Here is a 15667-nt window from a genome sequence, read left to right as displayed (position 1 = left end):
ATTCCGAATCGGCATTATGACCAGTAGCAGTCCCTTCATGATCATCTTTTCAATCAGCCCCCTTCCCAACTTTTCCTTTATTTAACGTCGGTCTCTGTTCCGCAATCTAGTGCCAATCACCGACGGACATCGATTGCCATCCATTGAATGTGCAGGAAGGCATCTTCCACACCTGCGTAGGATATCGCACCCATTCAACACACATGGGCCGGGACGGCTTTACTTCCCTTCCGAAGGAAGACGTGACCAGAGATTTTTATGCCTCAGAAAAATCCCACCGACCTCAGCTGGGATTGAACCCAGACCCATCGGAAAGCAGTTACGCTTACCACTACACCACCGGCACCGGATCCCTTCCCAACTTTGATCAAACTGTTCTGAAACACCAAAGCCTTCCGCACCAGATCCTTGAACAGTTCGATCGTCTTAATATGTGCGCTGTGAGGAATCCTTGGCAGAACTTCGCCGGAAATTCACGGTTGCAGTTATGTGACCAAAAATTGAATTGTGTCGACAACTAGGTCGACAACAATGAATAACATTTTGACACATGTACAGAGCAGGCGCAGATTAGAAATACTCTCCCTCTGAGTATTTCTAGCACAGATATAGTACAGTGTTGCCAGTAGCTTTAAATATTATGAAAATTTCTAGCCATGGGTGCCAATGAAAGTGCCCAGGTGTGCCCATCTTTTGACACACTGTGCGGAGTGACCTACCCCTTGAAATTTTCTCAACTACCACATTGCTGATGCTCGTTTTGCAGCCAATTGTGCAGTGTGGCATAGTAGCCATGATTTTTGGGCTCTTTTCCACGTGCCAGAAACGCCAATGTTGCCTACTCAGTAGTTCAATGAGCATGATCATTAGACCCCATCATCTTTAATTATTGATAACTTTTGTTCCTTACCATCAATCAAAAAGTGATCTGAAGTTAAATTATACATACCTGAAAAAAATTTCCTGCAAGCACATTTTTTAAATAGAAGTTGTGGTTAGCTATAAGAAAGCCATGAACAACAGCCATGGTTTTCGGATGGCGTATCTATTAGCGGAAGTCAATAATCACTGTGATTATTTTTGAGTGTTTCAGCCGGGAGGGTGGTAAGCCTGTCAATCCGCACTCAACAACTTTTTCACATAAATTTAACTGCCACACGTATATGAATTAAAAATAATCTGAAATGTACATGATGTTAATAACATTCATAACAAATCATATTAAAACCAATGTGATAAGCTGTGAAACTTAGATGAAATATACACGCAGAAAAATTTACCGTCAAAACAAACATATTTGAGGTAAATTTAAACTTAAACTCAGTTTTTTTTTCTGACCACAAACATAGACTAGGTTGATTTCAAACGTATTCTATGTTTGAAGCCATTGTTAATAATGTTTAAAACAAAAATATTTTTACGTTTATTTTAAAAATATTCGTGTTGAAAATAAACGTGAATATTTTAATATGTTTGGTTGATTTGACAACTATATGTGATCAAAAATAAATATGTTTATTTTGAACATGCATAAAAAAACATATTTTGAAATTATGTTTGCATTTGAATGCGGGATAAAACAAAATATTTAAAATGGATAGCAAATAAATGGAAATCGGCAGACAGGGCATCTATTTTTCGGTGTGATTAAGTATGGTCTATGTGTTGGGATCCAGGTCCAAGATCCGGGGGGGGGGGGCGTTGGAGTGGGTGTCCGGGGGTTCCAGTTCAGTAAAACCGGTGAAACATTGTGATATTAGCGTCGTTTTGTCGTTTCTGACGCTGGTCCTCATAGCGGCCTCTTTCTACGTTTGGTGTTGGGGGATGATCTGTTTTTCTTTCGACGTATGGTGGAGGTGAGGATGATATGGGGATCGGCATCAAAAACGACGGAGTGACGTTGATATTGTTGGGGTTCCACTGGTTTTGTCGAGCTTGGAACACTTACTTGCGTGGGTTTCCGGACCATGTACTACGGTTTCGCCGCTTACCACCCGTTTTCGGTTGAGTTTGCCTAATGTAAACAACAAGGAAAAACGGACACGCTGAAAATTTTTTACCCAGATTATGTATTGTTGAAATAAACAAGCTTTTGAATTTAATTCAAACATACATATTTTTGTTGGAAATGTGTTTTCAATTTACTTTGAACTATTTATATTTTTATATAATGAAAATATATATTTTTGATCTAAATGAACAAAATTTGGTTCCGTGTAGATAGATAAACTTGAAGAGGTATTCATGTTTGCATGTTTACTTAGATTTTACATGGATTTATAGTGTTAAAATGTCTAAGTGATGATGGCTTGAACAAAATCTAACATGGCGTCCGGGATGTATAAACGAATGAATACATATAAGAACAATAGATATTCAAACAAACAATAAAATAAATAAACACATATCTTTAACATAAAATGTACTTTTCGCGACCGGGAGCCAACTTAAATCACCTTTTAATTCAGCCACCACTAAATTGTGCGTTATACCCCGGACAGACTATGGCTTATGTCATGTAATATAGGCTAGCTTGCAATGAGCACTCGTACATCTAGTTTTCACTAGAAATCCTATATATGAGTGCTCATTGCAAGCCAGCCTATGTTACATGATATAAGCCATAGTCTGTCCAGGGTATAAGAGTATATCATTCGCAAATTGACGTTTAAAATAGTGAGACGAATATCAGACCTTGATAATAATTAGTACTGCTAAAGAAAAGTGTGTAACAACAGCTTAAAACAGTTTGGCTTATAAACTAGTGGTTGGTTAGTGGTGAATATATTCATGGTGATTGGGCCTTTCGAGGCTAAACAGAGGACCAAGCCAACGAGCTTGAGCTAGTCCCATCAGAAAAGTGTAGAGAGGTCAAAACCTTCGAACGAAGGTTTCCATTCCGGACAATTCAAAGCTCACGTAGTGTGACTCCCCTCTGTCGAGCCACCGTCGTCCGCCTGTCCTACGAGCCATTGTTCGCCGAACAACACACGACTACGGTCGCGAAGCTTCACCAGCATCATCGCGCTAGCCCGCTGCAAACCAATCCTCCGTGTAGCGTGAAGGGATCAATGAAAATGCAGAGGTTTTGACATATCTATACTGTGGCTACCACAGTATTTTACATTTGATCGTCCATATACAGCAGCGCCAAAAGCATGCTGTGGAGGGTTCAAAACTTGACAATCTAAATTGATCAAGTGTGAAGGCACGCGTTATCGGCAACCGACGCAACCGAAAGTCAATTCGACAGTAAGACAGTGGGCATTTCCGACGATCGAAAATTCGGTCGCGTCACAAACACGCATTGGGCGCGCTAGCCTACTGATGATGGCTAGAGCAAGCTCGGCAGCAAGGCTACTAGTGTTTGTGAATTTATTACATGTCAAAATCTAACGCATTATTATCTTCTGCAAGCGCTGTAATCTGGATATTTGTGTTTCATTGGCCAGAAATAAAATGGAATGATTGATTTGTATAGCTGTATTTTACTGGCAATAGTTAAATCGTTTTGCAATCGACATAGAATTCCATACTCCTTGGAAATTTTCTTGATGACATTGTCAATGTGAGAATTGAACTTAAGCTTGTCATCAATAAATACACCGAGATATTTAATCTCCCGAACGCGATCAATAGTCTCATCATCAATTACAACAGAAACGTTCTCTTTTACTCGTTGTCGGTTGTAATGTCGGTCTAAATACCCCTAATTTGGGCCCATACATAAATTCAGCATTCGACTAAATTTTCAATAGCGTCCAAAAATATCCATTAGTACCGTCCCAATAAAATTGATAAATAGCAGATTTTTAGCGATGGACCCAATCTTAGAGCCATTTCCCCTACAATGAATTTAGTTTTACTTTTATTCATTTAGAGCAACCGTACCAATGGCATGGCACATTTACCAACCTCTACCATAACGCTACTTGCGTACCGGGGGTTGCTATTCAGGTGAGGGAAATTGTCAAAGAAGCACATGGTTACTTGTGTACGGTTGAACTAATAATGACTTTATTCAGGTTTCAAGGTATACAGAACAAGGTAAACTAATCAATGTGAATGCTTGTTAGGTGTGGTGCATACAGAAGGTATGACAATGGAAACATACTCTGTAACATCCCCTTTTCTTTACATTTAAACAATGAATCAAAACATATTATAATCTTGGAACTTCTTAGGCATTTGGACGAACCGTCTGGGGCAAGTGGATTCGGGAATGGTTGGTGAAGCAGTCACTGCAGCAGGATTGCGACCGACAGACGATGAAACTTCCTGTAGATCTATATTCGGTTCCACTTTAACTGGTACTGCATCCAGCGAATCCTGTCTTTGCGCAAACCTTGTCTTGATCATCGTATTGTCCCTACGATACTCACGATCACCGATAGCTACGACTGTTGTCCTATCCGTAACTGGGTTGATTACGGTTCCGTTTTTCCATTCCGTATCGGTAGGCTTCATTTTAACAAACACAGGTTGTCCGATCTCCAACTCGGGAAGTGCGCGAGTCTTTCGATCATAGTAGGCTTTGGCTTGCTGACGTTGGACAGTAATCTTCTCCCTCAAGTTCTCCTCTATTTTCGGAAGATATTTCCCTTCATACATCGGAACTCCGAAGCGTGTTCGACGATTAAACAGGTGCTGAACTGGCGAACTTCCAGTTTTGTTCGGTGTATTTCGCCACTGTAGTAGAAGTTCCCAGAAATCCTGGTTGGATTCTCGAGCTTTCTTCATGAGTGATTTGGTTATTTTGACCGCAGATTCAGCCTTGCCATTTCCTTGCTGGTGGTATGGTGCTGAAACACTGTGTTTTACTCCCCAATACTGGCAAAACATGTTAAACTCTTCACTCATAAACTGTGGTCCTCCATCACTGCTGACTTCCTGTGGTTTTCCGAACCTTGCGAAGTTGCGCTTACAGACTTTTATTACTGCTGCTGATGTTTGCGTTGTGAGTTCATCTACGTCAAAATAATCGGAAAAGTGATCAACTGTAACAAGGTACACTGTTTTGCGATTTCCAATCTCGCACTCACATATGTCCATGGAAACTTTCTGATACGGGTAAGTCGGAATCTGATGACTTTGCATTTGTTGAACTCGTTGATTTGAAGAGAACTTTGCGCAAACATCACAATGTTGGATACGCTGCCTTATCTGGTCGGAGAGTCCTGGCCAAAACACCGTGTCACGGGCTAGCTTGGTTGTTGCTTCGATTCCGGAGTGCGATTGATGAAGTCTCTCCAGCATCTGTCCTCTCAAACACCGTGGGATTAGAATTCGATCATTTCGTAGAACGAGACCATTGTAAGTGCTGAGCTCGTGCTTGTACTACCAGTAGATTTGGATGGCTGGAGACATATCATCATATTTCCCTGGCCAGCCATCAATAATGCAACGGATGACAGATTGGATATCCGGGTCCTCTCGAGATCTAGCTCGAATTTCGTCTACTCGAGCGTCTGAAATGGGAAGGTAGTCCAATGCACAAATAGTTTCAATATCGGCCATGAAAATGTCGTAGATTTCACGACTAGTAGAATCGTTGTCAATCTTTGCTGCTCTAGATAACATATCAGCGATTACTACTTGTTTACCTGGTGTGAAGTTCAGAGTGATTTGATAGCGTTGTAATCCTAGCAACAGTTACTGGTCGTCCAAGGATGTACATTTCAAACTTCCGACAGGCAAATAGAATGGCCAACGTTTCTTTTTCGATTTGTGCTGTAACGTTTTACGTTTATTTGTAAATAGTTTTTCGTTGAAATCTAATTTAATTAACAATTAAATCCTTTTTATGTCAAGTTTGCTAAGAAATGAAATATTTCAACCGTGTAAATAAAATCAGACCATTACTGTGTCGATTTAACAACTTTGCCATATTTACTGTGTCTAGGCTACAACTTCGCCATAAAAGCTCAACTTATAGTGAGCTGTATTATATTGTACATGCTTTCTGGAGGCGCCATGAAGTCCGTCGCCATTCGAAAGGTTTGGCGCAACTCTCGAATAAAGAGGTAGTTTTTAAAAGATGACCTATTTGAATAGGAAAAGGTCGTTAGGAATTTTCCTGCTTGCCAAATTATTCTGACTCATCCATTTCGCTTTCGAATCGGCTGGATAACAGAAGTGCGCGAATTACTTTACGTTCTCGAGTTATATTAAAGCAAATTGATTTTATGCGATAAGTTTCTCTAAAGGTACTAAATAGTAGTGAGTGAGTTTTTATCAACCAGTGGTTTTTTAAACGTTTTCTTTCTTTTTGTACAGTGGACATAAGTCCGTATTAAGTTCCGCGTAGTCTGTTCAGTGCGTTTATTTGTGATATTGTACAAAAAAGGTAATTTTATTGAATTTTGTTAAAATTTAGAATTGTATGAGTAATGTGAGTTCGCGTTGGATTTCCAGCGCGTTGCGCTTTTTTTGTACGGGCTGGATATACGTTCCGTTCGGCTATCGTCAACGCCGGATCGGGTCTGTGGCATCGCCATCATCGTTCGTGGGAGACGGACATTTTCTGTGACTCGTGCGCCCTGCTAAGGCCCGCCTTTTCGAAGGTAGCTAAACGGAGGTGGGTGAAGTTCGCTAATATTCGAAGCGAAATATCTTCCGACGGTCGCCAATCATCCGTCGACGAGGTCCCTTCCACTACAACCCCGTGGACCATCATTTCCGAGAGCTCGGACCGTGTGAGTGCGTCGCCAAAAACGTGCCACGGTCCGGATTCAATCCAACGGGAGAGGGGGTTCATTTCATCGCGGATGGTCATAGCGGAAACAAAGTACGCGAAGCCGTCCGAAGATAAGTTGGCCTCTTCTCTTTGCGGAGCGAATCTCCCGGGACAGCACGACTTCTCGTCGTAGCTCAGCTCTCGATTGCCAAATCGGAAGTCTTCCGTCCAGCCGCCACTCCCTCCGCAACTCTAATTCGGCCATACCGCGTACGAGTCACCTTCCGTTGCTGCGCGCCATACTGCAGCATGTGAGCGGCACCATCACGTTTACGCCGCCATCGCTACACCGCCATCATCGAGTCGTCGAGCCCTCATCGGACAGCAGTCAGCGATTCATCACTTCGTTAAGTAAAACCTGCGCAGGTATGTGAGAGCATGTTTAATTCATGGCCATGATTTGCTCTTTCCCGTAAACCCCTCTCAGAAATCCAATGCGAATGAATGCTAGAATATAGTTTAAAGAAAATTTTGAAAATTAGTTTTTCGAACGTTTTGAATGCTACTCCCTGAATAAAACACACTTACTACGTTACGTTCTGTTTTCTTTCGTTTCCGCTCAGTTGAGTCAGCATTCCTTCGTTCTCTTTCCGTTTCGTTTCGGGGGTGAGTCAGAGTAATTGGAAGATTGCCGCAAAAGCTCAACGCAGATGTCGCTACTGCATGATGATGATAATGTTGACAGACTGCATATAAAATTCGTGAAAATTAGCATTAAATCATAATTTTCATCAAGCCTGCGTGAAATCCTTCCAAAATAACATTCGAATTGAAGAAGAAAACGTTTTTACGATCAGACTGATGTGCATCTTTGACTTTTCCAGGTGAACTTTCATAAGATATATTCATTTCATTTGACGGCTCCATCAATGCTGCATCGTAAATATGATGGTAAACAAAAGTAAATTGCTCAATTACTCAAAATAAAGATGATTTGTCATCTTGTTATCACTTTGAAGACCATCTAGCACCATTTTATAGTATGGTGCGTGTTGAGTTAATCAAGTTCCGGTGCGTTTTCCGTCGAAAATTGTGAGTATCAATATGTTTGCTTAAAAAAGGCCAAAATGAACATTTATTGAATATTGGCGTCCTATACAACCAATTCTCTATTACCACCAGCATGATACAACCTTTCCTAAGTAAATTCACCTAATTTCCACTTTAATCTTAGTGAAAATCGCACATATTTACCATTTTCTGAAAAATGCAGCTGCGCAGGAGGTAACCTCTCCCTGTGGGTGCAAACTTGTTATGCATAATTTGCCATGAAAACATCTCCGATCCATACCGAAATAATAACAAATAGTTTTCAAACACGTTTTCTTACACGATTCAAGCAAAAGTTTCCACGGGAAATTATTAGTTTTTCTTTATGGACCGATTTGCCCCAAATAGCGTCTGTTTTACTTGGAAAATTTGGAAACTATCCTCCTTCTAGCAGTTTTCACTTCGAAATGTAGGTGGCGAAAGCTTGGAAAAGTTTCACTGCAAGACGCCAATACCTTGGTTTATTTATTTGGTCCATGCGCTCCATTCCTGTATTACTGAAGGACTTGGCATTTCCAGAAAGTTAATAGTTTTTTTCATTGCCGTTAGTAACCAACGACCGTTCAAGAGGTCCTCTGAGAGAAAAGTCTCATTTGTCGGGCAAAGCTTTAACACGACCAGTGGTCTCTCTTAATAGAGAGTGGCGCTTAAGCCACTGAGTTAAATCAAAACCTCAGCGAAATTTCACGAACGGTTACAGTGCATAGCGACGTTCAGTAGCACTGAGGGTCTTTGACGCGTAGACGACTGGCTGTCCCTCTTGTAGAAGAACAGCGCCTAGTCCTACGCTGCTACTGTCGCATTGGATAATCGTACTATTGGATGCATCGAAGTATCGCAGTACCGGTGTTGAGGTTATCATCTGTTTCAGTTGATCAAAGGCTTCATCTTGTTCATGGCACCAATTCCAACACCCAACCGGTGGATGTAAGATTCGCTTACAATTATGTGGGATTCATCATCAGAGGATGTAAGTGGAGACCGCATGAACCGAGGATGCGATATACCTAGCTGCGGTCCGATGTAAGAAAATTGGAGACCGAAAAATGTGGAGTGTATTAGTGAGTGAAATTAATTATGTCGAAAAAAATAGAAAAAAGGTTGCCGACTGGACTCGAACCATGGACGTTGCGACTATCAGACCTGTGCTTTCTCCACTGCTCTCTCCATGCTTCTGGATATGGTCAGCCTAAAAGCAAACATGAAGCGCTCATTTTCTCGCATGCTCGACTTCGTATGCTTTTTCTGCTGGAGAGATTCGAGATAAGTGTGTGCGTCGTTCTACAATGTTCTACAATGTGCGTCGTTCTACAAGCTTACTGGTATAGTCGAAAGCGTAGATGCAACACGAAATAAAAAAAGACAAAAAACCATTACATCGCCTGCATGGTCAATTTCTAACATGCGTTGCGATGTTCATGAACAAAGGATGATAGGAAACGGAACTAACATTCATTGTAATAGATTTTTGGTTTGCGTGAAGGCTGGTCGTGATTTGTCAATCTGCGCAACGGTTCCGCTACTGTGGACAGGCTTGGAAGATAGTGTGATAAGTATGTTACCATACCCAAAAACCTTTGAACGGCAGGAACATCTTCTGGTTTCGGCATATCCAATATGCTGCTCACTTTTTCTGGATCTGGTTTCACGCCTCTCGCTGTAAGTATGTGCCCAAAGTACTTGACGCTATCCTGACACAGCTTGATTTTGTCCGGATTCAATTTCATGTTTTTTTTCTTTCATTCTTTCCAGAAATGCTCGCAGATTTTTATTATGGTCGATCAATGCTTCGGCAACAGTATTACCACATCCAAAAATCATGAAGTCATCCATCAATGCTCGTACATTTTTCAATCCCTGTATCGCTTCGTGTGCTTTCAGTTGGAACACCTCCGGTGCCGGGGAAATGCCCATTGGCATTCGGAGCCATCGGTACCTACCGAAGGGAGTCCAACACGTAGTAAGCTTCGAGCTTTCTTCATCAAGCTCCACCTGCCAAAAACCAGACTTGGCATCCACAGTCGTAAAAACCTTAGCGTTGGCAAGCTCTGGCAGTAGCTCATCTAGTGTAGGCATCTGGTAGTGTGATCTTTCAACATTATCGGGTCAATGCAAACTCTCAATTTGTTGTTTCTTTTAACGAGTACTAGGTTACTTACCCAGTCGGTGTGTCGTTTTTCTTCAATGATCACTCCTTGGTGTTCCAAACTTGTCAACTCTTGACGAAGCTCATCTCTCAGCGTTACAGCGACTCTACGCGGATGCTGTACTACTGGTTTAACGCTCCTGTCCACATCCAGATGGACGCACCCCTCCAATTTTCCAAGTCCAGAGAAAACTTTAGAATACTGACCCAGGATTTGTTTTGCTACCGATTTCTGGTCATCAGTGACGGAAAAACATAACTGAATCAATTTTAGTCGAAGACAAGTGTTGACTGACAACAATGGAATTTGTTCGAAATCCACTACATGGAAAACGGCTTTATATCGGGTTCCGTTGTGAACGCAATCTATCTCAGTGCGGCCCAAAGATCGGAACTAGCCTCCTCCAAACACCTTCAAGACTGCGCTGTGCCTGTCCAGCGACAGCTGACTAGTTCCGAGAATTGCTTTCGCATTGGTTCTTCCGATTACGTTGCAGGAAGCTCCGGAATCTAGGATGCACGATACCCTACGTTGGTGCTTTTTTACATCCAAAAACGTTATCGTCGCCTTCAGCAAACCGTCGTTCTCCTTACGTAGACTGTACAGGTATTGACACATGTTAATAGATTCCTGGTCATCATCCCGCTGCTCACCAGTTGCATTTTCTTCATCCGGCTTAACGGTGTTGACTTTGTTAGTTGGCTTCCTCGAAGAACTGGGCAAACCCAATGACCTATTTTGCTGCTTCTTCTTTTTGCACGCCACCTCGAAGTGGTTTTTCAGACCACAAAAATGGCATGTTGCTCCCCTGGCTGGACATTCCAACAAATTCTTGTGGTACGCTCGACCGCAAAAGCCGCACTGCTTGTTGCTTCGATTTCCTCCAACAATTTTGTTGACGTTATGTTGCTGAGTTTCAAGCCACCGGTTGCGCTCCATTTTGGCTCGAGTGGCTTCCTCCGTTCGACATAGCTCGATAACTTTCGCTGAAGTTAAGTCTTCCGTTTCGATGAATTTTTTCTTCAGGTGCACATTTTGAATGCCGGTAATAATTTTATCCCGGAGCATCTCATCTTCCAAAGCACCAAAGTTACACTCTTTCACCAACGTACGCGCCCGGTTGATGAATTTCATCAGACTTTCGGCTTCGTTACTGTCGTCTCCGGGCTCTTGCCGGCATTGGTAAAACTCGTAGCGAGCTAGTTTTATATTTTTCTGCGGTATCATGTACGTTGATAGCGATTGCACACAGGCAGCGACCGTGTCCTTTTCATCGTCGCGAAGGGGCCACAGATTAAAGATTCGTCTTGCCTCTGTGCCCAGCGCAGATTTGAAAGTTGCCACTTTCATTCTTTCATCCAGCTGTTCCACTCCATTATGCAATGATGTACGTTTCGAAAGCATCCTTCCATAGTTCCACGTTCTCCCGGAGGTTGCCGTCTAGTTTTAGTGGCTCCGGGAAGGGAATGCTGCTGTTTATAACTGGTGCCACTGGCGGCTGCTCCTGCGGTTGTGCCATTCTTGGTTTCGGAAACGATTATTTCCCCAACGTTTTTTCGCGTATTTACGACGAACGTTCGACTCCCGGACACTTAAACGGATACTCCGCGACAAATCCGGAACGTCCCGCAGAAATTTAATTCGGCTTACGGAACTACGCAGTAATATTCAATGCTTCTTTTGTTATTTTTAACTCTGACACCATGTCAAAGAAGCACATGGTTACTTGTGTACGGTTGAACTAATAATGACTTTATTCAGGTTTCAAGGTATACAGAACAAGGTAAACTAATCAATGTGAATGCTTGTTAGGTGTGGTGTATACAGAAGGTATGACAATGGAAACATATTCTGTAACAGAAATAGCAATCCGCACCTTGGGAAGTAGTGAGTTCATAAATTTAGCAACCCGGTAGCAACGCATCAGACGGTTGCTATATTGAATAAACGTCAAAAGTTTGTTTTGCCGGTGTGGAAAACGGTAACTTAAATTATGACTCTGATAGCAACGACCGGTGTGGAGGGGAGTGATTAAGTCAAAATGGAAACGCTGTGCGTAAGTAAAATAGTGCCGCAAATGGCAACGACTGGTACGGTTGCTCTTAGACTGAGGACACGCAAAAAAGCTGAAGAAACTCAACCGTTCGCGAACAGAACCTACTTCGATCACCTTTAATTATGTGGAAATATAAATAATGCCATAAACATCGTTGATCAAGTAACGGGATGTCCCTTAAGGCCCAAGAGCAATGACAGCGGCAACCCGATCTGAGTAAGCCTACTTGTCGGATTGAAAACTAGTTAGAACTAAATCGACTTTGGTTAGGCATCTTGATGTCATTTGTAACAACTGTCAAATTTTCCATTCCGCTTCCACCCACATTGCATTTGGGCATTTAGGAGTAATATCGAGAAAGATAACGAGCAAGGCAGAGTTGACAGTAATGCGATTCGATACACATGTGTCAAGAGATTATCCACGGGTACAACGAGTTTCCATCACTTTGTTACAACAGTAGGTGTCAGATTTACCACCACTGTGCAGTAGAATCACTTGAGGCATCAGAACTTTTCCATTACTGCTGCTGTGAAGGGATTAAACCTACGCACTTCTCCAACTTTTCTGATTGATGCCATCTCAACGTATAGGACTATTGCTCCGAACCGCAGCATTATCCATAAACACAGAATTGTTATTACCTTTCAACTAAATTGCACCACCCTCCTCTATAAATTCCCCCATCGCAGTCATGCAGCAACAAAGAACCACATTGTGTATAAGATTATGTTGCAATCAGTTTACGAGTTATGTTTGTTATGAAGCTTTTCCACTCCTCTTGATTTCTTTTAATATTTTCAATCCGCCGTCGCAATTAAGCGAAACTTTCTCCCCGATCAGTCTGAAATTATAATGCTAAGAACAAAACGCAATCCGAGCCAAGGAGTTGTAAAACTTTACTCGCTGGCGGCTGGGAATCCGTCTGCTGTTTTTAAAGTTATGCTTCAGTACAAATTGATTCCACGCTGGCTCAATATCTTTAGGTTTATGTTAATTGATAGAAGACTGTCTTTCGCTTCGCCGCGTTTGAATCGCCTTTAGTAGCAACAGACTGAGACTATTCAACCACCACAGCAGCTAATGGCATGACCGGCTCTTGGTTCAGGGCCTATTGTGCCATTCCGCGAAAACCGACACCCGACAACGACCGCCTGGACGGCGGCAAGCTTGCTAATCGAATTTCAACGCTCTGCCAGACGGAGTCCTACCGTTTCCGAAATTCGAATCTTCCGGTCACAGTGATTTTAATGAATACCTCTGCGTGGAAATAATAGAATTCGCCTGAATTTCTAAATCTTCCCACACCACGCTGGTTTCACTCTCTCTCACTCTCTCATCTTTTCTTTTCGTTTGCAGCGTGGATCCTGGGGGTGTTTTTCTGCAAGACCGTGTCCTACATGCAGGGTGTCTCGGTGTCGGCCTCGGTCAACACGCTGATGGCCATTTCCATCGAACGGTGCGTGGCCATTTCGTTCCCCATTTCGGGCACGATAACCACCAGGTGAGTCCCATCTGTTCCAGACAAAAAACGATGACGATTGTTCACAGCAAATTCCAGCGAAATTCGTTTTGCCAGTTGGACATAATTGATAATGGACATTTTTCACCTGCTTTCACAGACAATACCGAGCAATTGTTTCCGTCATTTGGATGATAGCCTTGGGTATCAACCTTCCGTGGTTATTCGTGTTCACGCTGAAACCGATCGGAATTCCGGGAAGTCTGGCTCAGGTAGGTATAGATGGGAACACGTGCCCATACATAAATGACATAGCATATTTTTTACCCATTTTATGCCTAGCAGCGAAGTAAAATTTAACGCAAGTGACTGCGAAAAAAGGATTGTGGAACATTTCTTGATTTCTTCTTCTCACAGTTGTCATAGTTCATGCGCGAGTAGCATACATCGGTGACGAAAGGTTGCAGCAACTTGTTTCTTACTGAAATTAGTTACATACAAGTTTCTACAACCGATTTACGACAAGTGCTCTAGAGGTGTCTACTAAAATGCACCACAAATTCCCACTCCGGTGGCAGAAACGTCATCCTCCAACATTTTGCTTGAAGCCAAAGTTGTTGGTTCTTTGGCTCGATTATCTGCCAATCTAATGCCTTGTTCAGACTGGAGAGTTATAACATGTTATAACGGTTGTCAAATAATTTCAACACTGAAACCACCATCAAGATAGCGCAATAACATAGAGGTAACTCTAAGACTAGTAGGTCCCGAAGAAACGTGCTCAATTTTTTGGCTCAGCTCTGGTACTATCTCCGGTCCCAAGCTAATCGATTCACCCCTCGAAACATAGGAAAATCCACTAACCCCTCATTTTATCTGTCAAACTTTCATAGTGAATCAAAACAAACATTATGTAGTACTAGAATTTTGACTAGAATGGGATACGTTAATCGATTTTCTTGGGGCCAATAGGCTAGTCAAGTAGTGATCGAATTTAAAATCGTTAGTTTCGTATTGATTGTAGGCAATAACATGTTATAACGGTTGTCAAATAATTGCAACACAGAATCCATTGATGATATCCCAAATTGGTGGTTAGGGGCTTCTTAAGGCCCAAGCAGAATGCCAGCGGAAGCGGAACGGCAGCGGCAACGGAAAGCCCGATCTGAGTAGGCCTACTTGTCGGATTGAAAACTAGTTAGAACCAAATCGACTTCGGTTAGGCATCTTGATGTCATTTGTGACAACTGTCAAACTTTCCGTTTCCGTTCCACTTCCGCCCACATTGCGTTTGGGTCTTTATGGTTATTGTTTATGCGGGAAGTTGTCAATACTTTTGTATATTGACAATATTTATGCCCGTGTTGTGATTGCCTAACCGCTGGGTATTGCGAACTCTGTCGATTTAATTTTTCAAGTGAGCAAGAAAACATCTTGAAAATCTTTCGAAGCTTCAAATTGTTTTGCTGAAACAGCTCACGAAATCGTTTATACATGCTGTCAAATGAACTCTTGGCTCCTCCTTCTCTGCTCCACAAATAACGTATACATGGTGTTGGGAGTGCACCTGCCCACAAAGCTCACATGACTCTTATAAAGTTTGTTAAATTCTTGTTTCAGCAGTTCGTAACCCAGTTTTGGCATTATTTTAAATATCAAATAAAAACACTTATTCGAGCATCACGTTCGATGATTTACATTATCTGCCTACAAAGGTTGATGTTTCGACAGTTTCATAATTTAATTATTAATTTGTTTTCAGTTGGTGGCAATACCTTTACTTGTGGTTCAAACCGAGGGGGGCGACACATCTAAATCTCAAGTTCAGATGCTCAACAAATCTCACACTAGCGAATCAATCTTCGAAAAATCTTCTTTCATTTGTCGCATCTACTTACATCGCTCATCATCTTTTTGCAGGAAATCTTTAGAATCGTCATCAATCTTCTTTCTATCTACTCAGCGTGCACGCAGCTAGCCACAGCAAAACACAATCTTTTCCGCATCGTAGATAGAGTCGTCCCCCTCGGTTCAAACAGTAACTACCCACATGTCTTCTGAGCTCTTCTTCTTCTTTCCTTTATTTAACGTCGGTCTCTGTTCCGCAATCTAGTGCCAATCACCGACGGCAATCGAATGTGCAGGAAGACAGCTTCCACACCTGCGTAGGATATCGCACCCATTCAACACACATGGGCCGGGACCAACGGCTTTAC

At 42.2% G+C, this 15667-nt stretch overlaps 2 protein-coding genes across 4 annotated transcripts in view; one reads left to right on the top strand and one right to left on the bottom strand.

Moving 5' to 3' along the window:
• The window catches only part of LanB1 (laminin subunit beta-1), a 123189-nt gene that overhangs the window by 5447 nt on the left and 102075 nt on the right, over positions 1 to 15667 (bottom strand). The window lies entirely within an intron of this gene.
• Positions 1 to 15667, top strand: part of LOC135708797 (neuropeptide SIFamide receptor-like) — a 147716-nt gene that overhangs the window by 124824 nt on the left and 7225 nt on the right. For all 3 annotated transcript variants that reach the window (XM_065230946.1, XM_065230947.1, XM_065230948.1), the window contains exons 4-5: positions 13349 to 13493; positions 13612 to 13723. In XM_065230946.1, the coding sequence (XP_065087018.1) occupies positions 13349 to 13493; positions 13612 to 13723 (257 nt within the window). The remainder of the gene's footprint in view (positions 1 to 13348; positions 13494 to 13611; positions 13724 to 15667) is intronic.

The sequence above is a fragment of the Ochlerotatus camptorhynchus genome, unplaced genomic scaffold, assembly GCF_037179485.1.
Source record: "Ochlerotatus camptorhynchus isolate MF236.1 unplaced genomic scaffold, CSIRO-AGI_Acam_v1.1 ptg000335l, whole genome shotgun sequence".
Classification (NCBI taxonomy): domain Eukaryota; kingdom Metazoa; phylum Arthropoda; class Insecta; order Diptera; family Culicidae; genus Ochlerotatus; species Ochlerotatus camptorhynchus.
This window is presented reverse-complemented; position numbering and strand designations above follow the sequence as displayed.